The 26,255-nt window shown below is 45.1% G+C and overlaps 1 protein-coding gene across 1 annotated transcript in view; it reads left to right on the top strand.

Annotated features, from left to right (window-relative positions):
* INPP5D (inositol polyphosphate-5-phosphatase D) overlaps positions 1-26,255 on the top strand; it is a 131,123-nt gene that overhangs the window by 6,331 nt on the left and 98,537 nt on the right. The window contains exon 2 of the mRNA XM_027118170.1: positions 15,410-15,473. Within this exon, the coding sequence (XP_026973971.1) occupies positions 15,410-15,473 (64 nt within the window). The remainder of the gene's footprint in view (positions 1-15,409; positions 15,474-26,255) is intronic.

Raw genomic sequence — 26,255 nt, 5'->3', positions numbered from 1 at the left:
GGCAACACGTGTACAGAGTCAGCACGCTGAACACTGGCCGTTACCTTTTATGAGCTACGAAGTGAGTAGTGACATCTCGGAAGCAGAGGCGTGCAGGGCCATCTGTAAGGAGCATTCCGCAGCAGACGGAAAGAGGACAGTGGTGGCTGAGTGTCACTTCTGGAGCTTCCTGGAGGCTGTGGGAGCCTCCAGGGACACTGAGCTGTCATGCGGGGCCTCCTCAGAGGAAGTGCTCAAAGAGATGAGGCAGGAAGAGGGCTTGAGTGACGCGCCAGTGGCCGGTGGCTGCTGGGGCCCGGGGCGAGCTCCTGGAGCTGTGAGGGAGAGAAGGGTCAGGGGCACAGGTGCCGGGAAGAACCGCCGAATGAACCGCGGAGAATGAAGAGAAAGTGGAGGAGTGGAGGCCATCTTAAGAGTCATTAAGGACCAATGTAGGAGTGAGGGGCTGAGGGAACTAAAGTCCTAAGACTCCGAGGAAGCCCAGCAAGTGGATGAGCTGGGGAAGGGGTGTCGACAGCCCAACAGGTCAGGCCCCTGGTCAGTGAGCAGGACAAGCCTGCCGCTCTGTGGCCCGGATCCCTCCTCTCTCCCCTGCTCGTTTCACACTCCCTTTGTCCCATTAATGAGAAAAACATTGCTTTTAAGTACCAGCATCCAAACCATTTGGGTTCAATTACTTACTATAAATAACACCAGACAAGGCTGGCTCCCACAGGATCAGCTGCTCCGGCCCTTTCCCTCGCCAGCCAGAAACCTGCCCTCCGGAGGGGAGAGGCTCGTTGAGGCCATCTCAGGCATCGATGGCAGTGCAGAAATAGATTCTGATAAACGGGGCAGCGTTCTTTCAAGTAACTTTAAAAAATACAGTATTAAGTATAACATACAAAGAGTGCAAGGTAAAGGAGAAAGTAATCACCCAGTCACTGAGATGAGAGACTAACATAAATGCTGTTAATTTGTTGGCATATTTTCTCATTCATTCTCTCTCTCCCTCCCTGCCCCCCATATGCACACACACACACGCACAAGCACATATATATAAGCTCCATAATATATACACCTAATACCATATAATATTAGTCTGTATTTTCTAGCAACATTAGCATTTTCCCACTTAGTTAACCTTTCTTCCTAAATATCATATTTAGTGGATGCACAAATTCTATTACATTATGTGCCATAACTTATGGAATGATTCTCCTATTGTCAGACATTTAAGTTACTAACAGTGTTTTGTTGTTATAAATATGGCAGTGATGAAGGTCTTTGTGCAGATATGTGACATTTCTGGTGATAGATTCCCAGGGGTGGAATTACTGGATCAAAGATGATGTTTTTAAGGCTTTTGATGAAAATGGCAAATTGCTTTCCAGAAATTTTGTTACAAGTTATGCTCTGGTAAGCAGTACCAGAGAGTGCCCACCTCATTCCCATCTCCTTATACTGAATATTTTCATTTAAAAAAACATTATTAAATTGCAAGGTGAAAGGTGGCCAATTTCTGTTCATTTTGATTTGCATTTCTTGATCGCAGTCATGGTAAGCTTGTTTGGATTATTGACCTTCATCATTTCTCCTTTGTGGATGGTCTGTTCCATTCTCTTTGCCATTTTTCTTTTGAAACTGTAGTTTCTCTGTTATCTATTTGCATGAATTCCTTATATCACATTTGTTGCAAATATTTTCACTGTGGTTTGCCTTTAAACTTTATGACCTTTTTCTTTTGTTCAGAGATTGTAAATTTTTGCCAAGCCTATAAATCTTTCTGTTCTTGTCCTTTTGTGACTTTTTTCCCCCTTTGCCTTCCAGTGCAGAGAGTCCCTCTGCACACAGAAATTTTATTCTTTTTCTTCCTGTGGGGGGCAGGGCCTTTGGAGCTAATAGGCTCGGGCTAAGGGATGACTCTGCCTTTCCAAGCTCTGGCAGGTTGTCTAGTCCCATGGGGCCTTGGTTTCCTCATCTGCAAACCAGGGCTAAGAATACCCATGTAGCGGTGTCGTTGGATGGATTGAGTGAAAGTGTATATCACATACTTGGCACAGTATTTGGCAAAAGCAGATAGATTATAGGTTTTTTGATTTTGTTTTGTTGCTGTTGTTGTTTTACATGGAACACTTTAATCTTTCTGGAATTAATCAATGGTGTAAAACAAAGATTTATGTGTATTTTTCTCAATGAACTATCTTTCTCAAAACCTCTTACTGAATGATTTATTCCTCTCCATTTGTTATTCCTCTCTTACCATGTATTAAAGCTTATATACCTCTTTTTTGCCTGTTTACCCTGGTCCATGTATGTCTGCTTTTCTTACACCAATTTCATACTGAATGCATTACCACAATTTTATAAACTATTTTATTTTAGGATTTGCATATCTAGTCTTTTTAAGTATTCTTCCAGGTGAAACAGATAATAACTTTGTCAAGTTGGAAAAAATAGTATTGGGACTTTGGAGTTGCATGAAATCCACAATACAACTTGTGAAAAATGGACCTTTTAGTATTATTCAGTCTTAACAATAAATATAGCTATCTCTATTATTTTAAATTTAGTAATTTTCTTCATAGATCCTACATATTTCTTGTTATGATTACTTCTGATTATTTCATAATTTTGTTACTGTTGTGAATACCTTTTCTTCTACAGTTACCCTTCTGGGGTAACTGATAACATACAGAGAAGTTGTAGATTTTATAAATTCACCTTTTATTCTATACGTTTACTCCTCATTATTTAAAATTATTTTCATTTGCTTCTCTTGGATTTTCTTGCTAAACCATCAAATCATGTACGAATTATAATCATTTTGTTGTCTACTTTCCAAATACTTATAACTCATTCAGATTTCATAACTTATTACTTTGGCCAATATTTCTAAAATATTACGGTGAAGGATATGGGAAAAAGAAAATGTCTACCTCAGACAGAAGTAGTGTGAGAATCAAACTTGATGCTGCCTGGGAAGGACTTCATACAGTATTCGGCACATAGTTAGCGATGGAGAAAAGTCAGTTGTTCTTTTCATGTCAAAGAAGGAGCTGTCTTTTCCTAGTTTTATGAAGAGTTTGGAAGAACTGAATATTAAATTTTATCAAATGCCTTTTTAATGTCTACTGAGATGATTAAGCTGTTTCTCTTCTTTCATTAACTGGTTAAGAGCTTGATTTTATAGATTTCCTAATAGGAACCATTTTTTTTTGCAAGATTAAAATGAACTGTTCTTGATTATGATAACTTTATTTCACTCTGAATTTTAGCATATGTGTTCATAAGTGAGATTGATTTATATGGTTTTGATCATGTTATGGTTTGAGAGTCATGTGTGTTTTGTAAAACATCCTGGAGACATTTATGAAGCGTCATCATTATCTGACTTTTTTAAATACAAAAAAAATTGGCAAAGGTGCTTTTCCTCAGAGCCATTTATAGAGATAATTCTTTAATATTTACTTCAGTTTCTTCTTTGGTATTGATTTATTCTTATTTTCTATCTCCTCTCATGTTACTTTAAAAAAAATTTTATTTTAATGAAGTATAGTTGATTTCTATACACATTCTTTTTCATATTCTTTTCCATTATGGTTTATCACAGAATATTGTATATAGTTCCCTGTGCTCTACAGTTGGACCTTGTTGTTTTCAGGTTACTTTTGATAAGTTATATATATTTTTCAGTAAACAGTTCGTTTGTTGAGATTTTTCAAAGTTTCTGGCATACAGTTATTCATGGTTTTCTATAATTTTAAGGTTTCTCTTTTATTGCTGTTGCTACCTTCCTTTACTCATTACTGGTCTTGCTTACTAGTTGTGTTGGCCAGGATCCCAGCAGGGAATAGATGGCATAATCGAAAGGGGTGCTAGGTGTAGGGATGGTGAAGCAGCCTGGGACCGGCAACCACGGGAAGCTATTTCCACTCCTGGCCCTGAATAGGCAGGGCCATCTGATTTGAGCCCTGGCCCCCAGTGGAGGAACTCAGCCACTGCTGATCTGCAGCAGGTGGGGTGGGGTCTGGGGAACAGATACCACTATCTCACCATCCTCTCACTCTGTCAGTGCCTCCCATTAGCTAAACCTTGGTGAAGCGGCACATACAGGTCAGCCTGCTGGACACAGGGCAGGTGGAGAAGGATAGAGAGTGGGTCTACTGGGGGTCGGAGGGGAGGGTGAAGGAACAATGGCCAGCTCACTTGCACTGTTTTCTTTTTGCTCTTCTGTTTGTCAGAGGGTTATTCATTTAATTTTCTGCATTTCAGGTCATATGCTCTTAGATTTATTTATCTGTTCTGCTTTTCTTTTTATATTAGAAAACTACCTGTGCGTTCAGGAACCCCTACTGTATATATGTTTGAGGACAGAGCTATGTCTTCTATATTTCTCATCTTCCCTCTCCTTCTGCACCGATTTTCTCAGATTTATCTTCTTCCTTGTTGAAGTTCTCCAGAACATGAAGCTGCTATTTACTGCCTCTCTTGTGGTGGTTAATGCTGACTGTAGGACTCTAGGTTTTTCACTTCTGATCAGTTCTTCTTATCTCATGTTGCTCAGTTTTCACAATTGATTTTTCCAGTTTCAGAAGTACAGTTGTCTCTTAAATCTTACTGAGTTCGCAAGTCAGATTTCTACAGAATGTGTTATTTTCTTTTTTTCTTTTTGCAGCGATTTTATGTAACAAGGAGGTATCACTTTGAGTTCTTAGAAAAATGATACCCTTCCTTTTGAGTGGTGATGTTTTCAGTAAGTCTGGTGATTTTTCTTTTCCAACAAAGAATTGTCAGGAAAAATTTGATCAGTTTTTTTTTTTTTTTTTTTTTAGAGATTGCAGTGGGTTTCTGCCTGAATCTTCTTCCCAAAGATAAAAGGATCAGCAGGGATGGGGATGGGAGCCCCCGATCCAGGATCCACCGGGATTGAGTGATGGGGGTGTGGTGTGTTGCACGGATAAGGGGGTTTCCTCCCAGGGGTCTCATGAGAAGAACCCTCTGGACCCAGAGGCTGCTGGGGTAGGTGCTGGGCCGGTCCCTGATGACACTGTAGACGTCTCACCCCCAGTCCAGGCAGGCCACCTGGACTGCCTCCTCTTGCTTCTGACCTGATGGCTTCTTTTTCTCACTCTTTGGCTGGGATTCTTTGAGGTTTGGGTGGTGAACTGTGAACACCCTTGGTTCCTAGGGCATACGCACGTTTTCTCTTATCTCTACATGGGGTCCAAGTGGCTTTTTTTTCTAACATCTTTATTGGAGTATAATTGCTTAACAATGGTGTGTTAGTTTCTGTTTTATAACAAAATGAATCAGCTATATGTATACATATGTCCCCATACCTCCTCCCTCTTGCGTTTCCCTCCCACCCTCCCTATCCCACCCATCTAGGTGGTCACAAAGCACCGAGCTGATCTCCCTGTGCTATGCGGCTGCTTCCCACTAGCTCTCTATTTTACCTTTGGGAGTGTGTATATGTCCATGCCACTCTCTCACTTCTTCCCAGCTTACCCTTCTCACTCCCCATGTCCTCAAGTCCATCCTCTACGTCTGCATCTTTATTCCTCTCCTGCCCCTAGGTTCTTCAGAACCATTTTTTTTTTTAGATTCCATATATATGTGTTAGCATACGGTATTTGTTTTTCTCTTTCTGACTTACTTCACTCTGTACGACAGACTCTAAGAGGTCCATCCACCTCACTACAAATAACTGAACTTCGTTTCTTTTTATGGCTGAATAATATTCCATTGTATGTATGTGCCACATATTCTTTATCCATTCATCTGTTGATGGACACTTAGGTTGCCTCCATGACCTGGCTATTGTAAATAGAGCTGCAGTGAACATTTTTTTCAATGTCTCTTTTTCAATTACGGTACATGTCTCTTTTTCAATTACGGTTTTCTCAGGGTATGTGCCCAGTAGTGGGATTGCTGGGTCGTATGGTAGTTCTACTTTTAGTTTTTTAAGAAACCTCCATACTGTTCTCCATAGTGGCTGTATCAATTTACATTCCCACCAACAGTGCAAAAGGGTTCCCTTTTCTCCACACCCTCTCCAGCGTTTATTGTTTGTAGATTTTTGTGATGATGGCCATTCTGACCGGTGTGAGGTGATAACTCATTGTGGTTTTGATTTGCATTTCTCTAATGATTAGTGATGTTGAACATCCTTTCATGTGTTGGTTGGCAGTCTGTGTATCTTCTTTGGAGAAATGTCTGTTTAGGTCTTCTGCGCATTTTTGGTTTGGGTTGTTTGCTTTTTCAATATTGAGCTGCATGAGCTGCTTGTATATTTTGGAGATTAATCCTTTGTCAGTTGCTTCGTTTGCAAATATTTTCTCCCATTCTGAGTATTGTCTTTTTATCTTGTTTATGGTTTCCTTTGCTGTGCAAAAGCTTTGAAGTTTCGTTAGGTCCCATTTGTTTATTTTTGTTTTTATTTCCATTTCTCTAGGAGGTGGGTCAAAAAGGATCTTGCTGTGATTTATGTCATAGAGTGTTCTGCCTATGTTTTCCTCTAAGAGTTTTATAGTGTTTGGCCTTACGTTTAGGTCTTTAATCCATTTTGAGTTTATTTTTGAGTATGGTATTAGGAAGTGTTCTAATTTCATTCTTTTACATGTAGCTGTCCAGTTTTCCCAGCACCACTTATTGAAGAGGCTGTCTTTTCTCCATTGTATATTCTTTCCTCCTTTATCAAAGATAACGTGACCATATGTGCATGGGTTTATCTCTAAGCTTTTATCCTGTTCCATTGATCTATATTTCTATTTTTGTGCCAGTACCATACTGTCTTGATTACTGTAGCTTTGTAGTATAGTGGCTATTCGGGGTCTTTTGTGTTTCCGTACAAATTGTGGAATTTTTTGTTCTAGTTCTGTGAAAAATGCCACTGGTAGTTTGATAGGGATTGCATTGAATCTGTAGATTGCTTTGGGTAGTATAGTCATTTTCACAATGTTGATTCTTCCAGTCCAAGAACACGGTATTTCTCTCCATCTGTTTGTATCATCTTTAATTTCTTTCATCAGTGTCTTATAGTTTTCTGCATACAGGTCTTTTGTCTCCTTAAGTAGGTTTATTCCTAGGTATTTTATTCTTTTTGTTGCAATGGCAAATGGGAGTGTTTCCTTAATTTCTCTTCCAGATTTTTCATCATTAGTGTATAGGAATGCAAGAGATTGTGTACACTAATTTTGTATCCTGCTACTCTACCAAATTCATTGATTAGCTCTAGTAGTTTTCTGGTGGCATCTTTAGGATTCTCTATGTATAGCATCATGTCATCTGCAAACAGTGACAGTTTTACTTCTCTCTGATTTGGATTCCTTTTATTTCCTCTTCTTCTCTGATTGCTGTCACTAAAACTTCCAAAACTATGTTGAATAATAGTGGTGAGAGTGGGCAACCTTGTCTTGTTCCTGATCTTAGAGAAAATGCTTTCAGTTTTTCACCATTGAGAACGATGTTGGCTGTGGGTTTGTCATATATGGCCTTTATTATGTTGAGTTAGGTTCCCTCTATGCCTACTTTCTTGAGAGTTTTTATCATAAATGGGTGTTGAATTTTGTCAGAAGCTTTTTCTGCATCTATTGAGATGATCATATGGTTTTTTATCCTTCAGTTTGTTAACATGGTGTATCACATTGATTTGCATATATTGAAGAATCCTTGCATTCCTGGAATAAACCCCACTCAATCATGGTGTATGATCCTTTTAATGTGCTGTTGGATTCTGTTTGCTAGTATTTTGTTGAGGATTTTTACATCTATGTTCATCAGTGATATTGGCCTGTAGTTTTCTTTTTTTGTGACATCCTTGTCTGGTTTTGGTATCAGGATGATGGTGGCCTCATAGAATGAGTTTGGGAGTGTTCCTTCCTCCACAATTTTTTGGAAGAGTTTGAGAAGAATGGGTGTTAGCTCTTCTCTAAATGTTTGATAGAATTCTCCTGTGGAGACATCTGGTCCTTTTGTTTGTTGGAAGATTTTTAATCACTGTTTCAATTTCGTTACTTGTGATTGGTCTGTTCATATCTTCTACTTCTTCCTGGTTCAGTCTTGGAAGGTTATCCCTTTCTAAGAATTTGTCCGTTTCTTCCAGGTTGTCCATTTTATTGGCATAGTGTTGCTTGAAGTAATGTCTCATGATCCTTTGTATTTCTGCAGTGTCAGTTGTTACTTCTTTTTCATCTCTAATTCTGTTGATTTGAGTCTTCTCCCTTTTTTTCTTGATGAGCCTGGCTAAAGGCTTATCAATTTTGTTTATCTTCTTAAAGAACCAGCTTCTAGTTTTATTGGTCTTTGCTGTTGTTTCCTTCATTTCTTTTATATTTATTTCTGATCTGATTTTTATGGTTTCTTTCCTTCTGCTACTTTGGGGTTTTTTTGTTCTTCTTTCTCTAATTGCTTTAGGTGTAAGGTTAGGTTGTTTATTTGAGATTTTTCTTGTTTCTTGAGGTAGGATTGTATTGCTATAAACTTCCCTCTTAGAACTGCTTTTGCTGCATCCCATAGGTTTTGCATCATCGTGTTTTCATTGTCATTTGTTTCTAGGTATTTTTTGTTTTCCTCTTTGGTTTCTTCAGTGATCTCTGAATTATTTAGTAGCATATTGTTTAGCCTCCATGTGTTTGTATTTTTTACAGTTTTTTTCTGTAACTGATATCTTGTCTCATAGTGTTGTGGTCGGAAAATATACTTGATATGACGTCAATTTTCTTAAATTTACCAAGGCTTGATTTGTGACCCAAGATATGATCTATCCTGGAGAATGTTCCATGCACACTTGAGAAGAAATTGTATTCTGTTGTTTTTGGGTAGAATGTCTTATAAATATCAATTAAGTCCATTTTATTTAATGTGTCATTTAAAGCTTATGTTTCCTTATTTATTTTCATTTTGGATGATCTGTCCATTGGTGAAAGTGGGGTGTCAAAGTCCCCCACTATTACTGTGTTACTGTCAATTTCCTCTTTTATGGCTGTTAGCATTTGCCTTATGTATTGAGGTGCTCCTATGTTGGGTGCATAAATATTTACAATTGTTGTATCTTCTTCTTGGATTGATCCCTTGATCATTATGTAGTGTCTTTCTTTGTCTCTTGTAATAGTCTTTATTTTAAAGTCTATTTTGTCTGATATGAGAATTGCTACTCCAGCTTTCTTTTGATTTCCATTTGCATGGAATATCTCTTTCCATCCCCTCACTTTCAGTCTGTATGTGTCCCTAGGTCTGAAGTGGGTCTCTTGTAGACAGCATACATACGGCTCTTTTTCTGTATCCATTCAGCCAGTCTATGTCTTTTGGTTGGAGCATTTAATTCATTTACATTTAAGGTAATTATTGATTTGTATGTTCCTATTACCATTTTCTAAATTATTTTGGTTTGTTTTTGTAGGTTTTTTCTTTCTCTTGTTTTTCCTGCCTAGAGAAATTCCTTCAGCATTTGTTGTAAAGCTGGTTTGGTGGTGCTGAATTCTCTTAACTTTTGCTTGTCTGTAAAGGTTTTAATTTCTCTGTTGAATCTGAATGAGATCCTTGCTGGGTAGAGTAATCTTGGTTGTAGGTTTTTCCCTTTCCTCACTTTAAATATTTCCTGCCACTCCCTTCTGGCTTGCAGAGTTTCTGCTGAGAGATCAGCTGTTAACCTTATGGGGATTCCCTTGTATGTTATTTGTTGCTTTTCCCTTGTTGCTTTTAATATTTTTTTCTTTGTATTTAATTTTTGATAGTTTGATTAATATATGTCTCGGCATGTTTCTCTTTGGGTTTATCCTGTATGGGACTCTCTGCGCTTCCTGGACTTGGGTGGCTATTTCCTTTCTCATGTTTGGGAAGTTTTCAACTATAATCTCTTCAAATAGTTTCTCAGACCCTTTCTTTTTCTCTTCTTCTTCTGGGACCCCTATAATTCGAATGTTGGTGCATTTAATGACGTCCCAGATGTCTCTGAGACTCAGTTCTCAGTCCTCAGTTCTTTTCATTCTTTTTTCTTTCTTCTGCTCCCTGGCAGTTGTTCCCACCATTTTATCTTCCAGCTCACTTATCCGTTCCTTGCCTCAGTTAGTCTGCTATTGATTCCTTCTAGAGTACTTTTCATTTCAGTTATTGTGTTGTTCATCACTGTTTGTTTTCTCTTTAGTTCTTCTGGATCCTTGTTAAATGTTTCTTGTATTTTCTCCATTCTGTTTCCGAGATTTTGGATTATCTTTACTATCATTACTCTGAATTCTTTTTCCGGGTAGGTTACCTATCTTGTCCTCATTTATTTGGTCTTGTAGGTTTTTACCTTTCTCCTTCATCTGTAACATATTTTTTTGTTGTTTCTTTTCTTTTTTTGATGGGTGGGGCTGTGTTCCTCTCTTACTGGTTGTTTGGCCTGAGGCATCCAGCCCTGGAGTTTGCAGGCAGTTGGATAAAGCAGTGTCTTGGTGCTGAGATTAGGACCTCTGGGAAGCCTCCCTCTGGTTAATATTCTCTGGGGTCTGAGATTCTCTATTAGTCCAGCCATTTGGACTCGGAGTTCCCACCATAGGAGCTCAGGCCCGACCTCCAACCTGGGAACTAAGATCCTGCAAGCTGATTGGCACAGCAAAACAAAAAAAAAAACCAAAACAAACGAACAAAGGAGAAGTACAATATCAAAGAATAAAATTAGAAAGATAAAAAATATATTAGGAAAAATAAAAATATAATTGAAACAACTGGTCGCTGGGGGTTCCTCCTGTCCCCTTAGGTGTCCGTGGTCCCCCACCAGTGCCTGGTAGGTGCCCTAGCTGTGCGGAGACATGAAGTACACATCCTCCTAGTCTGCCATCTTGACTCCCCAAGTGGCTTTTTTTTTTTTTTTTTTTTTTGTTTTTGTGGTACGCGGGCCTCTCACTGCTGTGGCCTCTCCCGTTGCGGAGCACAGGCTCCGGACGCGCAGGCTCAGCGGCCATGGCTCATGGGTGCAGCCGCTCCGCGGCATGTGGGATCTTCCCGGACCGGGGCACGAACCCGTGTCCCCTGCATCGGCAGGCGGACTCTCAACCACTGCGCCACCAGGGAAGCCCCCAAGTGGCTTTTTTGAATGCAGAGTTTCCAACCCTGGTTCTCCCATCCCGTCTTGTCCAGATGTTTGCAATACTCAAGCAAGAAAAAAAGAGAAAAACACGTACAAACAATTAGAAATTAGAACTGAAACATAACGAGTTACAAAGGAGTTTAAAAAACAGTTACAGAACACGCTGAGCAGATCAGCAGAGTGAGACAGACACTAATGAGGCGCTCGAATTTCAGAGTTTGATTTCTCTCTCTCTCTCTCTCTCTCTTTCTCTCCCCATGGGGCTCACCGTGGTAAAGGATGCTCTGGGCATGCATGTCAGTGGTTATTTGGCTAGGAAGAGCCACACGGAAGTAGTCGTTTTATCTGAGAGAATGAATAAAATGCCATGAAGTAGTTTCTTCCTATTTCCATTTGCTTATCCTTTTACATTTGAGCAAAGCTTCCCAAACCATGATTTGAAAGTGCCCTTCCCGGGGGAAGCATCTTCCTGCTGAGAACAGTGTAGGCACCTGTAGTCACCCAGCAGCTGTTGGGAGTCACATGGGAAATTTGCTGTAGGTACCACTGCATTTGAGAGTGGAGTAATCTCATACGGACCAGGGACACGGGAGACTGGGATGGCCCAGGACCATCCCAACCTGGGTGTCCAGCGGGAACATTTCTAACACGCTCGCCCTGAAATGTGACCCAATCACTAGAAGGAGTAGCAGCTGAGGACTGTTGTCAGCACCCTAAATTTTTACTAAATCACCATAAAGAGGTGGGAAAGGCCTGGATGGAAGCCATCGCCCCCAATGAGCACACTGTCTGCATTATGTTCCAGTGCAGTGGTTGTCAAAGATGATTTAGTTGTGGAATCTTCACTTTAAACATTTTACATGGAAGATTTTGTGGGTGCCTGTGTGTGCATGTGTGTGTGCTTATGTGTATATGTGTATGTTATGTATCTGTATATGTGTATGCACATGTATGTATATGTATACGTTTATGCGTGTAGGACCAGGGTGAAGTGCAGCTGCTGGTGAGTGCAGGAGGCCAAGGGGTGCCCCCCTCCACCTCCCTGCAGAGTCCCCAACACCCCATGGCATGCTTTCCCAGGGGTTGTGTGTGGCAGGGGTGGTGGTGGTGGTGACACTCTATGCTTTCCCTTAAAGATCTACTGATTTGGCCCCAGGGATGACGTGGGGGCCCCACGCATTGGAGATGCTGAGATATTACTATCTAAGGGGAAAGTATCCTCTTTTCCCATTGTGCTAGCTTTTGAATTCTCATCTGTTTGAGTAGTATGGAGCTGTTTCTTTGTTTCAGTGTTGCTAGAACATCTCTGAAAAAGCCATGAAGGCTTGTCTGCCACACTTGATTAACTAAAGGGTCTTCCTGTTCTGTACGCTGTCTCTGTGCCTTTCCTGGTGACTCTGTGTTCTTTCTTTCTTTCTGTTTACAAGCTGATGTTTGGGGCCTGTTCAGTCTCTTCCACAAAGAAGAACCTAGGGGTAAGATGGAAATAAAGACACAGACCTACTAGAGAATGGACTTGAGGATATGGGGAGGGGGAAGGGTAAGCTGTGACAAAGTGAGGGAGAGGCATGGACATATATACACTACCAAACGTAAGGTAGATAGCTAGTGGGAAGCAGCCGCATAGCACAGGGAGATCAGCTCGGTGCTTTGTGACCACCTAGAGGGGTGGGATAGGGAGGGTGGGAGGGAGGGAGACGCAAGAGGGAAGAGATATGGGAACATATGTATATGTATAACTGATTCACTTTGTTATAAAGCAGAAACTAACACACCATTGTAAAGTAATTATACTCCGATAAAGATGTTTAAAAAAAAAATTAGCTGCCCTCACCCAAATAGGGCACCGTTCTCGCCCTGGCCTTATTTGCATATCTACAGGAGGAAGTGTCACGAGAACAAGCAGTGAAAGATAAGAGCAGAGCAGACTTCCAGCTGTCCTCCGTGTGTAGGCGCCTGGCAGGCTCTGCAAAGAGGGTTGAGGCTGCAGGGGATGGGGATGGGGGAGTTAGGCTGGGGTCTGTGATGGTTCCCTGCTTCCCGGAACATCTGCAGGAGGTGAGGTGGTACTAGACTACGGATTCATCCTGGCCATCTCTGAGATAAGCCAATTGTGGTGTCAGTTCAGGCTCTAAAGACAGGAAGGGGAGTGGAAAGACGGGAATTAAAGGGATCAGAGGAAGAGAGGAAATTTTCCTATGAGAAACGAAGAGACATGTGGAAGTGAAATTACCCAAAACATTCTCCAAAATTTTCTTTTAACATTCATTGTTTCAAAAGGCTTTAAAAATTGTAAAATTAACTACTTAAAATTGTAAAACTTCTACACAGCTAAAAAGAAAATAAATCAGTAAACACTGTTAAAAATAAATAACTCCAAAATATATTGTAGTATATTTCAAAGTCTTATGAATAAGTAAGCAAAAGATGATTTTAAAAATGTGAGACAAAGACATGAAAAGGAATTCATGGGAAAAGAAATACAAATAGTGAAACATATGAGAACACATCAACCTTTCTCATAAAGAAAGGCAAATTAAAGCAAGCCATCATTTTTCTTTCACCTCTCAGATTTGCAAAAGATTAAAATGTCTGATAACAGCCAGTTGGCAGGGTGTGGGGAAATAGACTCTTTCATATCCGGTTAGCAGGAGACACAATGTGAGAACTTCATTGGAAGGCAATTGTTCATCTCTATCAAAATATAAGGTGCCTGCGTCCTTCAGCCCAGCTCTTCTTCTTCTAGTGATTTATCCACAATCTCTAAGAAATGTCAGCACATGTAGTGTTCAGTGTGTTGCAGGCATTCTTCTAAATGCTTAATCTGCAGAACAGGTAGATGTTGTTTTATCATTCTCCCCTTTTTACTGGTGGGGAAACTAAAACTCTGGATTCATCAGTGTACACAAGAGGTAGGAACAGAGATGTTCACTACAGCATTATTTATAATAGTAAAAAGCCCCAAATAACTACCTGTCCATCATTGTAGTGTAAAATGAACAATGGCATGGCCACATGGTAGAACATGACTTAGGCAGATTGCTAATGTTTTTTTGGTGAAAAACAGCAAATTTCAGAACAACGTATATAGTATGATGTTATTTGCATTTAAAAGATATGCATGTATAAGTTTGTGTGTATGTTTAAACATTTTGGAATGATTTACAAGAAGGAGTAGGAACTCTAAGGAACTCATAGGAGCCGGGGAAGGAGACATTTATTTTTCATTTTATATCTTTACGTGTGGTCTTAAATTTTTTAAATTAGTGTATAATTTTAAAATCTAGTTAAACAATACCATAAATGTTTAGGACTGGGCACATAGGAGGGGTTAAATGAATGAAACTTTTGTACTGAATCATCTCCTTGATCGCAGAAACAACATGAGCGTCTGTGAGCTGGAGTGTGGCCCCTGCCTGGGGGTCCAGCAGGGGTGGGCAAGTTTTCAAGGTCTGTGAGAATCCCAAGTGGGGGAAATGGGGGCAGGGAGGTTATGGTGGGTGAGAGAACAGACCAGCCATTTCAACTGAGAGTGTAAGACCCAAGTAGCGTTCTCCCAAACTCCTTATGCCTGTGGGCTCGGCAGCCGAGCCAGTGGACCTCCGTGGCCATCTGCTGTCACCAGGCTTCTGTAGGCTGGGTCCCCCACCTGGACCACCCACCAATGGGCCCCTTTCCCAAGGTGGTCAGACTTGACAACTCCCACTTCCTCTCAAAGCTTTTAGGAGAATAAAAAGTAGCTCTTCTTCCTTCTCACATTGGAGACCTCTGGACCAGAGGAAGGTTGAGCTTTTGGAAAGAAAAGAGAATCCGAAATTCCTTGCACTTCTGCGTTAGAAGCAACCCTAAGGCTCACCCACCTGCTGCTGGGAAAATCTGGGTCTCTGAAGGGATGGTGGCTGGCCTTTGGGAGGATGAACCCATGGGGCAAAGTCTCCAGGAGAGGCAGCCACAGGGGGTAGTGGAGCTCCGTCCAAAGCTGACTGAGCTTTGCCCTGCCAGTGCCTCCCCTCTGTGGCAGTGCCCACCACCCATTCGGCATGTTCCCGCCATGCTCAGCCCCACTGGAGTCTCATTTCTTCTTGAAACACCCCTTCTGGCTCCATTCATTTGGCCAACATGACAGCCCAGAGGTTTAGGAAGCCCTTTCAGATGGCGGACTCCTCTAAATCAGACCACACAGCTAGCTGTCAAGCGCCAACGTAAATCACATCCCAGAGATCCCACCCGCCTTTTCCTGAGGCTCCTTGAGTGCTGGGGGGGTGGGGAGTGGACAAGCAACCCTGACTTTGCCCAGGATTGCTTGATGTCCAGAAAAAGGAATGCATAGGTTCTAATTCAGCATTTGGTCTATTTCAGGTACCGGAATTGCGTTTACACTTACAGGATTCTGCCCAATGAAGATGATAAATTCACTGTTCAGGTAAGTCTTTTAGAAACTTTGAAATCTGACCCTGACTGGAACGTATATTGGCAGAGAAGGAGTGAAAAAGAGGAAGAAGGGAAGAAAGCAGGTGCCCCAAGCCGCCTAGACACGGGGGCTTGTCTTTCTCCTAGAAGAACCTGGGTGGCGTTGCTTAGCGGGTAGACTGTGACCCTGCAAAGGGACCTGCCCCAGGACATGATGGAGCAGACACAGCAGATGTTATCTGTGTTCATGGGTGTGAAGGGGAAATAACAGAAAGGAGGATACTCAGAGACCAAGGACAAGTGACTGTGGCTTGTTGGTTGTTTTCTTCAGTGCATTCAAATGCGTGACAGTAAGTGGGCCAGGAAGGAGAGAAGGGAGGGTACTTGTGGGAGAACAGATCGTAGTTTCTGAGGGGTTAGAAGACTGCCCTAAGGATTAGCATGAGATAATATCTTTCAATTTGTAGAGATCTGTTCTGTCAGAGGCTGATGCTCATGGCATCTGATTTCACTGTGTAAAGTCCAAACGTGTAAAACTTGCATTAAAGGTTAAAGAGCGAATTCCCTGGCAGCCCAGTGGTTAGGACTCGGTGCTTTCACTGCCGTGGCCCCGGGGTTCGATCCCTAGTCAGGGAACTAAGATCCCGCAAGCAGTGTAACGTGGCCAAAAAAGAAAGAAAAAAAAAAAGTTTAAAGAAAGCCATACTAGGTGCGCCAAGTCCGGGAAGACCACCTTCCATACAGTTTGCGTGACAAACACCACGGGTGTTGTGTGACCACAATGCATGGCAACCGAGTGATGTGGAGGCCAGGGGAGCTATATGTAATCTGGCTGCACCAAGAGAGCAGGGGGTGGGCAGGAAAAAGGGGGTGATGCTCTCGGTGTCCACGGTGGGAGCAGAGGAGTCACACTCAGCTCTTGAGCCCTTCGTGAGAGGCACCCACAGGCAGAGTGCCCCACCCACGTGCCAAGCAGAGCAGCCAGGATAGAGAAGGGTTGGGACACCATGTCGTGGAGAAGCAGCGACAGAGTCTGTGGGGTTTAGTTGAAAAGAAAGTAGAGGTGGAAGGGGCGAGGTGGCGTGTAATCACTGATTCCGGAGGTGAAGGGAACAATGCATTTTGTGCAGAAGTTGGATGCAGTGGTACAGACGGAGCTGGAATCAAGGGCAGGACAATAGGCAGGTCCCTGGGGCACAAATCACTGGAAATGTGTCAAGAGGGAGTTGTGTTGAGTAGAAAGCTTCTGGGAGACTATTTATGGGGATCAAAGAAATCATTTCAGTGAGCCACTTGGGACAGAGACAGAGACCTCGGGGCCATGCGTGAGCCAACCCAGGTGATCACGACGCTGCCTTCTCGGAGGCTGGGGCTGTGCTGCAGGGCTTCCCTGGGGATGCAAGTTTGGGCTCAAGCAGAATTGCTTCATGTCCTAGAGGTCAGGCTGAGCGCTGCTTCTGGCTTCTTCGTCCTTCCTGTACATACATGCATCTGCACTGGTATCTAAAGAGCATTCATTGGAATGTTTTTGGATCGTCTAGGATGCCCCCATGTCTCAGCCTCGGCACCAGGGACAAACGTTGGTACCTTAATGTTGGACGGTTCTCTCAAGACTTGGCAACCACTCATCAGTGGGATGGCTGCCTCTCCTATGGGCTCCTCACCCATCAGGGATGAGGCCGCCTGAAGGGAGGCCTGCCCGGGGCAGGCAGTGGGGCTCAATGGCCTCGAATTTTTTCCAAGTCTAGGACTGCATGAACTTTCCCACAGAGGTTGGCGTCCTTGATAGGTGGTTTGCTGAAAGGAGTCTAAACTCTCTTAAGTTAAAAGTTAGTTGGTGCTTTTGATCTTTTTTCCCCTTGTGGTTTTCTTCTATTCCTTCAAAGGGAAGAAGAATTTAAGTATGACTAGGCCTTAAGCTGGAAAAGACATGACTTTGTGGCTTCTATAGAGTTTGTACGCACGGCTTGTATACGTCTAGACTGCGTCTAGGTCTGTTCCCTCTGGCCTTTACCTCTTGCTGCTGTGGCGTCGCATGTTCCTGGGAACGGCTGCCAGTCCTGCAGCAGCTGGGGCCTCATCAGGCTTTGGGGGTTGAAAAGAACAGAGACTTGCTTTGGCTAACTTATGCAAGGGGGGCGGGCGGCCCTGGTGGAGATGCTCGGCACAAGGAGGGAGAAGGCTGGGGCCTGGGACCAGAAGGGTTGGGGCCCTGCAGCCCAGGTGCTACCTGCCACGACTCAGCCCTTCTCAGTGGGTCTGCCCTTCCCCACCAACAGGCTCACTCCTGAGTTGCCAGTCCCAAGAGGGAGTACAGTTGGCTCGGGCCCATCAACAGCTTCCTCTGCAGGGGCCCTTTCAGGTCTGTGTATGGAGCAGGGGCCCGCGCACGGCTCGTAGAAGGGGGTAGAGTTGTGAGGACAGAGCATGGTTACCTGGGCCCACACTCAGCCAGGGTGGTGGGCAGGCAGGTGTCACAGAAGAGCTGGCACCCTGCTAGACGGGTCTGCCCCCGACCCCGGCACTGGGCCCGGGACCTCCTTGGTGGCCAACACCAGGTAACCAGGGGACAGGGAGCTGGGGGACCTAGGCAATTTTCACTCTTAAGGATACACCTTCCTATAAAAATACAGCACCTCACGAGATGATCAGAGTAGCTATGCACCCACGAGCAGGTTAACGCACGCGCACTGTTAGGCCGCGTCTCCGGGTTGTCGAGCCCCAGCAGTTACCGTTCGGGGTTTATTTTAAATCCAGTTCCTCTTTTCATGTTGAGGCAAAACCTCATACTCTTTTCTGAGCTTAGCCACAGTTTCTAAATAACTCAGTCCTTACACCTGAATCTGTTTGGTGCTACCAGAATAGGAGGCTCCCCGCATAAGAATCTGGCCTGAAACGTTGCCAAGTGAAGCAGCAGAAGCTTTCATCTTATTCTAATTACCTTATAGCTCTTCTCACTGGGGCCTCTGGCTTTCTGACAAAACCAAAGAGCCACTCGGTCTTCATTCCTTGCAGAGCGACCTCATGAAGTCGACCGCGGGTTGTGGCCCGTGACAGTCCATGAGGCTCAGGAAGGGGAGCGATCCTGATGCCTGGTTACTTCGTTCTCACTCCACCTTTCTCTGACTTACAAAAAATCAGAGATGGGAGGGAAGTGTGTAAGCTGTAACTTCATTCAACCCCTGTGCTTTAAGCATGGACGTGGCTGAGCCCTGCAGAAGCAAGGCCTCGGGCCCCGTCTCCAGACCTGCCCGGCTAAGCCGTCTTTCTTGGACCCCAGAAAGTGTGTCCAAACCCAGCTAGGTGTTGAATCCCTTAGAGAAGGACAGACTCTGCCCCAGGAGGACAGGGAGACAGGGAGAGGTAGCCTCTCAAAGGGAGAGCCCTCTTTTCCTGCCACCGTTGTAAATATTGATAACGTTTGATCACACGTAACATTTGGCCTTTGGGCTAAATCAGTGAGGCACCTGGAACTCAAGCAGACCACCCTGTTGCCAGCTGGTTCAAGTCAAGAGTGTGCCAGCCATGCGGCCTTGGGCGAGAGTGTGACTCTACTGGAAAGTGGGAATCACACACATGCCTCCCAGGGTGCGTGTAAAATACCCAGCCCCGGGGAGTGGCCGGCGTCGGGGAGCTGCATGGCCGTTACCGTCTTTATTTGCTGTGAGAGGGAACAGACCTCCAAAGGGACGATGGCATCTGTGAACCAGCATAAGTCAGTTCTACCTTGTGCTCCACTGAGGGAGGAGGGAAGAATGGCAGGAAATGGGATGGAAAGAGAAGGAGAAAGACAATGAAGAGAGAGGAAAGAAGGAAGGACTGAATGAAAGAGGGAAAAGGAGAGAAGGAAAGAGAAAGCTAAGAGGGAGGAAGAAAAAGTGAAGGAAGAACGAGGGAGGGGTAGAGGTGAGTGGGGTGGGCAGTTCTGACAGAAGAAAAGATGGAAACAGGCGTGGGGCACAGAGGCAGCAGAGAAGGGGAGGGGAAGGGACACAGGCGGTGTTCTAGAAGGTTCTAGGCAGTGACTAGGGGTGGCAGGAAGGGGGCAGTTTTCGTGGCAATCAGGCTCCCTCAGCTCTGCTTCTTGGGCTGTGGATTTCCACAGTTTTCTCAGCAGCCCGTGGATTTGTTAAGTAGCTGTTCAACAGCCACCCTTGACCCTGAGAATCTTCCAGACTGGAGGCTGAGCTGCCGGTGCTGGGGGTGGGCAGGGCTCTGAGCGCCACCCTGTGAGGCCAGAGGAAGGCGGGTGCGCCCAGCCCCTCAGCCTTGAGTTTCCCGCACCGAGAGTGTGGGTTTCTCATAAGGCCCAGACTCCCTCCCCGCCGTGGACAGGGAAGTGGCACTCCCTGGAATGAACTCTGAGGCTCCTTTTGCAATGACCCTCCTCCCTGGGACATCAAGGCCCAAGTTCAAGGTGGGACGTGCAGTCCTGATGGGCCAGCTTGAGCAGAACTGAGGGGAGGGCCGAGGGCTGTCACGTAAACGGCCCGACGCCACAGTCCAAGTGGATGGGGCCCTTCGGCTCCATTCCTACGACCCTTCAACTCTTGCTGTTTTTCTCACATCCTTCCTACCAAGAAGAATAAAGCAGAAAATAAAAACTGCCCCTGGCCCCCCATCACAGCGATACATTCACTACAAACTCCCTGTCTTTTCTCAGCGTTGAGATTCTACGCAGGATATTGACTGTTGAAATCAAGAGCGGAACACGCACAGGTTTTAAGGCAAGTTTAGGTGAAGAGGGAATTGGAAACCATGAGCCTCATAGACTCTCGGTCTCCTTTCCCCATTTAGAAGAAAACCCCGGCGCTTTGAGCTGTTCGGGTGAGAGACTCATGACTCAGTTCCTGCTCCCCGATGGTGGCTGTCACGTTGCTCTGGGCAGTGTGGCTTTTGGAGAGAGAAAACAAAACAACTTTCTAAAAGCCGTTCCGTCACAAGTGTCCAGGAGGGTTGACGGTTGAGCCATTGTTATTAAGCTCAGGAAGAGGGTGGCAGCTGTTACTGTTCTGAGTGGTCACCAAGTGAAGTAAAGATTCCGTCTGAGCTGCCGGGCGAAGGATGTGGCTCGAGAACACACTTCCTGACATTGCACAAGAGGGAGCAGAAGAGGCACAGGCGACAGAAGCCATACGCGGCCGGGGCCACGTCGCAGGACTCCGCGGCCATGCTTGAGGGCAGGGGGCCCGGCAGGCTCCACAGAGGCCAAGCAGTCCCTTTAGGCCATCGCTGCCACATTCTAGAAGCGTGCATTTTAATGTAATTTCATCTCAGTTCATTTTAGTTTAACCTGCTGTAGAACAAGGACAGGTCTGTTTTCCAAGCTTCTGAATATCTCAGAACATTTTCCAGTTACCTTCAGATTGAAAAGGAAATTTGATGGAGATGAAATTCTTGGGGACCGAATTTCCCCTCAAAATTCTATAGAGGTGGTGTTCTACTGCCTTCAGAAATTCATGAGTTACAAATAGCCCCAGATACAAAATCCAAGGTCAAGCTGGTACCAGTCCCACTATAGGGAACCAGGCTTTTTCCTTGTTTTGAGTTGAAGCTGGTGGGGGTTCTTTACCACCCTTATCATTTTCCTTTCATCAGTAGTTCTGGGAATGTGTTCAGCCTTTTCGCTTTGCAAACCTGGGTCTTTCTTTGGCTCAGAAGACTTTTCTTCTGTTTGGTCTTTGAGTAAGTTTTGTGGGGTTTTTTGTTTTGTTTTGTTTTAATTTATTTATTTATTTGGCTGTGCCGGGTCTTAGCTGTGGCATGCGAGATATTTAGCTGTGGTACGTGGGACGTAGTTCCCTGACCAGGGATTGAACCCGGGCCCCGTGCATTGGGAGCACAGAGTCTTAACCACTGGAGCACCAGGGAAGTCCCTTGAGTAAGTCTTTATTCCAGCTCTTCTGGTTTCTATTTGCCCTCTCTACCTCCACATGACTGTCTTTACTCTTCCCCCCTCCCCGCTGGCCATGTTGTCCCTGCTTCTCACGCTCCAAGACTTCTAGTCCACCTTGCCACAGGACATGGGACCATTTCCTCTTTGTTGCCCGAAGCAGAGCCCACATGGGGACCAACGCTAGCTGTGGTTGGTGGGTTTAGGTACAGGGATAATGTAACATAACGTAATTGATAGGAGTAGGATGCACTAGTAACCAATGAGATGTGAAGGGAAGTGTTCCACGGGGCTTCTGGTAAAGATTTCTTTTGTCTTAGAAGGAGACCCAAGGATGAAATGGTCCCTTTTCTACCTTTGGAAGCTGTCATAGGATGTGATAGCTGGGGCTGCTGCTGCCACCTTGCAACCAGGAGGGGAAGTAGCTGGAAAGGGAGGCCAGTATGCAGAGGACAGGGCAGGAAGATGAAATGAACCTGGGTCCTCAATGATGCCATTGAATTAACCAAGCAGAATTAACCAGCCTGGTCATTGCCTGGCCTCTAGACTTCCTGTTTGTGAGATAATTAATTCCTCTTTGTTCAAGTAGTTGCATTGGGGTTCTCTGTTACCTGCAGCAAAAAGTACCTTAATATGCAAACGTTTGGCCTATCCTCGGGGAATTTCAAAAGAGGAAAAGAAAGTTTTTAACTGAACATCAAGTTTCACTGCACCAGAAGCTCATAATCCATGATCTGACACTCATATCCCCGACCCTCCCCTCTCTTCCACCGTGGCCTGCGCCGTGTTGCCAGGACCGCTCCAATCCCGCTCAGACACTTGCAGTGACTTGTCTCCATGCCCCACATCCTAGGGGTCGATACCCCTTTCTCCAGCTGTAACCAGAAAAAGCATAAAAACCAATCAATATTTTAGCAACTACTTGCTTCTTGCAGAATGGTTTAGCGTCTTCTCTCAACTTCGCTCTCAAGATCAGGTTCTGGGTCTAACCTTAGTACATTAAGAGGCTACTTAAAGCTACCCAACAGAAGAGAGTCTTTCCTCTAAGAAAATAATCCCAGAAATAAAGACGCAGACGTAGAGAATGGACTTGAGGACACAGGGAGGGGGAAGGGTAAGCTGGGACGAAGTGAGAGAGAGGCATGGACTTACACATACTACCAAATGTAAAATAGATAGCTAGTGGGAAGCAGCTGCATAGCACAGGGAGATCAGCTCGGTGCTTTGTGACCACCTAGAGGGGTGGGATAGGGAGGGTGGGAGGGAGATGCAAGAGGGAGGGGATGTGGGGATATATGTATACGTATAGCTGATTCACTTTGTTATACAGCAGAAACTAACACACACCATTGTAAAGCAATTATACTCCAATAAAGATGTTTAAAAAAAGAAAAGAGAAGAAAAGAAAAGAATCCCTAATTACTCCATAAAAATATCTACCTGCTTCCTGCCGCCCTTATTAATTGATTTTTGTACTGCCAGTCTTAGAACTGTTCCTGGCATATAGTGGGCACTCAGTAGATACTTACTGAATGAATTAATTCTGCTGACACCCTTAAGAATGTAGAACGGGGCTCCCCTGGTGGCGCAGTGGTTGAGAGTCCGCCTGCCGATGCAGGGGACACGGGTTCGTGCCCCGGTCCGGGAAGATCCCACATGCCGTGGAGCGGCTGGGCCCGTGAGCCATGGCCGCTGAGCCTGCGCGTCCGGAGCCTGTGCTCCGCAATGGGAGAGGCCACAACAGTGAGAGGCCCGCGTACCGCAAAAAAACAAGAATGTAGAACGACTATGTGTTTCACTTAAAATTAGGACCTGATTTGCCCTTGCTGCTGTTATCATTCTTAACTGGGTCCGCACTATCCACCATAGCTACTGACTTGGCACTCGTTTTTCATTCCTTGTCAATTGCCTCTGCATCCTGGGCAGGTTCTCTGTTCCACAGTCTTCGTTTTGCTGTCACTCCCTCCAATGTGGATTTTAATGTCACCACGGAGTTTTCCGTGTTGGAGCCAGCCTGCATTATTGGCTGAGCTCCCTCTTTAACTGGTGCTGTTGTCTGTTCATCTCTCCCATTTTCTTCTTGTGGATTTTCACTTCTGGGTCAGAAAGGCCTTGCCTTTTCACATCCATGTGATGATGTCAGATGCTTCCCAGGATGTTTTACTAGTTCCTGCAGCAGAGGATTGAGAGACGCCTTCCTCTGGGTCTTATTCTCTCCAGCCCCCATTTCCTCATCTGAACTATGGGGATAATGGCATTACTCACGTAGGGAGATTTCCAGGACCAGAGATGGTTTGTGTGAAGCACGCAGTGCCAGACACGTGCGTAACCCAACGAGTGATGGTTTTATGATAACTAGGAAGTGGGGGGAGAGGCACGGAGGCCAGTCAGCTAAGCAACACCCAGGCAGAACTATGCAGGCAGAAGCCCAGGCCTGCGGACTGAGGACACCAGGCTCAGGGGAGGGAGAAAGTGCTGACACTTGGGGACACAAAAGAGTCAGGAGTCCTGAGACTGATACATGATAGTGCAGGAGGACTTGGAAAGAAGAATAAGTGGCCAGGAATCCTGACTGGCCCCAGATCACGGCCCAGGAGTGGGGAGGGGATGGAGGTGCCATGCTCAGGCCCCTCTGTCCTCTTTGTATGAGGACCCACTTGAGTCCTAGGTCTGCTCTTTGGGCCAGTTGAAGAACTGGGGAAGACAGATGCAGGCGCTCAGGGCAGGGGCTGGTCCCTGGGTCCCTCTGGGCAGCAGTGAGAGAGAACTTGAGGATACCAGAGGGGCCAGGGAAGGTCCTATAACCGACCCTCCCCGGAGCTTACCTTATCTCTTTTCACCATTGTCCCCATTTATTGAGCCCTTCTTAGGAGCCAGGCACTTAATATACATTCTTTAATCCTGGGAGGGAGGTATTCTTAACAGTACTTTAAACAGTATTTTAAACACAAGGAAACTAAGGCTCAGGTGGGATAACACTGTTTGCTCGGTTCATACAACTGGTCAGTGACAGAATAGGGATATCACCTGACCTGCCACGCTGCGGCTTAAGGGCAAGGCCACCCTCCCCTCCTTGGCTGGGCTGTTAGTCACGGAGGAGTCCAATGGGGCCTCCTGGCTGGAGGGTGAGCACCAGATTAAATCTGACGCTGCCGCCATGTTCGGCTACTGGTCTTTGCTTTCCCAACCCCTGAAGGTTGGCCCCGGCCTTGGAACCAGCTGTGAGTTGTGTAGCATTTGAGCCATTAACCTTCTTGAATGAGGCTCAAGATGACCCTCCTGTTAAGTTCAGTCCAGGCGGTGTTACAGCGGTGCCTCCTGTCCATGTTCCAGAATGACTTAGCTGAGATGCCCCACATCCATTGATTCATCCTCACTCATTCAGCACGTATTAGTTGGGCACAGTCCCTGCCCTCACAGGACATTCAGTTTAGAGACCGATGGCAAGCATGCAGCAAGATGATCCCTGAACCCCAGGTCTAGAGCTTGAAGTAGAGGTGTTTTAGGAATCTTCTACAGCAAAAAGAGTTCCCCTTCAATAGGAGGAAATGAATGTCCCAGCCCACGCTCCAAAAAATCATCACCCTCTGTTCTATGCTCCCAAGCACTTCCCCTCTTCCTGCTACCAAGCCCTTGCCATGTGGGGTGGTGCTCAGCCCTGGCTGTCTACCCCTGTGAACTGTGGGTGCCTCGGGAACAAGGTGAGGGTCTCATTTGCCTCTGTGTCTGCCCTGGAGCCCAGCCCAGGGCAGCCTTCATGACCACTCATTAACTGAAAGGCCCAACTGGACTTGGCTTGAAAGTGCTGCTCCAGTTTACCTCTCAGTACTCAAGAGATTCGATTGGGTCCACCTAAATAATTCAAGATAATCCTCCTATCTCAAGGTCAGTCATTAGCAACCTTAATTCCCTGTGCATCTTAATTCCCCCACACCCCATAACAAAACGCCTTCACGGGTTCCAGGGATGGGGAAGTGGGTGTCCTTGAGGGGCTACTGTTCTGGCCACCATGGCGACTGTCTTTGTGATTTATTGGCCTACTCATTTGTCATCTGTCTCCACCATGAGGGTGGAAGACCCAGGGGAGCTAAGGCTTCATCTGTCTTGCTCACCCCTGTGTCTGCAGCTCCTAGGAGAGCGGCTGGTACAGAGTAGGTGCTCGATTAGTATTTGCTAAACTTTTGAATGAGGTGTAAATTTATAGTATGAGCAGGGAGGAATGGCTTTCATTTCTTCACCTGTAAAAGGAGGGGAGTGGACTAGAGACCTCCAAATGCCTGCATGCTCTAGAATTCTATGATTCCTTCTATAGCAGTGACGTCAACGGAGAGGAGAGGGGAGTGATGGGGGGCAGCCGTTTCATAATCTGCTCTGCGGCAGGGGCGCAGTGGGTGCAGCAGGACGGGTCTGGGATGAGGTAAAGGCAGCGGGGGAGCTTGGGTGGGGGTGCTGCAGGTTCATCAGGAGATGCTCCAGGCTTCACCTGCCCCGAGGCTGCTCTTCTGCAAGCTGACTCCCAGGCTAAGGACACAGAGCTTGTCTGCCGGCTGTCATTTCTGTCTCTCTCAGAGCACCTTGAGAGTTTCACAAAAAGAAAAGAAAAGCAAGCTGGAAAGAAAAGCATCTCAGGGATATGTAATTAAGGCTAAAAATATCCCTCCTAAGCTCCCAGCAATGAGAATGCTCCTGTTCCCAGGACCACTGGGACCATGAAGCCTTTTGAAAGGTAATGATTAGTCCAGGTTTTTAGTATCGATGAGCTTGTACAAGTATAAATACTTGCTCTATCCAAGCAGTGCCAAGAGATGTGTGGTTCACTTCTTTCAGGGGAGGAGTTTAAACCAGGCAGCCTCTTTAAACCTAAAAAGGTCCCCTTTCAAGCTAAGCAGGACCTTTGCTGGG

The sequence above is a fragment of the Aethalodelphis obliquidens genome, unplaced genomic scaffold, assembly GCF_003676395.1.
Source record: "Aethalodelphis obliquidens isolate GAN/ISIS:26980383/991018 unplaced genomic scaffold, ASM367639v1 scaffold2, whole genome shotgun sequence".
NCBI classification, from domain to species: Eukaryota; Metazoa; Chordata; class Mammalia; order Artiodactyla; family Delphinidae; genus Aethalodelphis; species Aethalodelphis obliquidens.
This window is presented reverse-complemented; position numbering and strand designations above follow the sequence as displayed.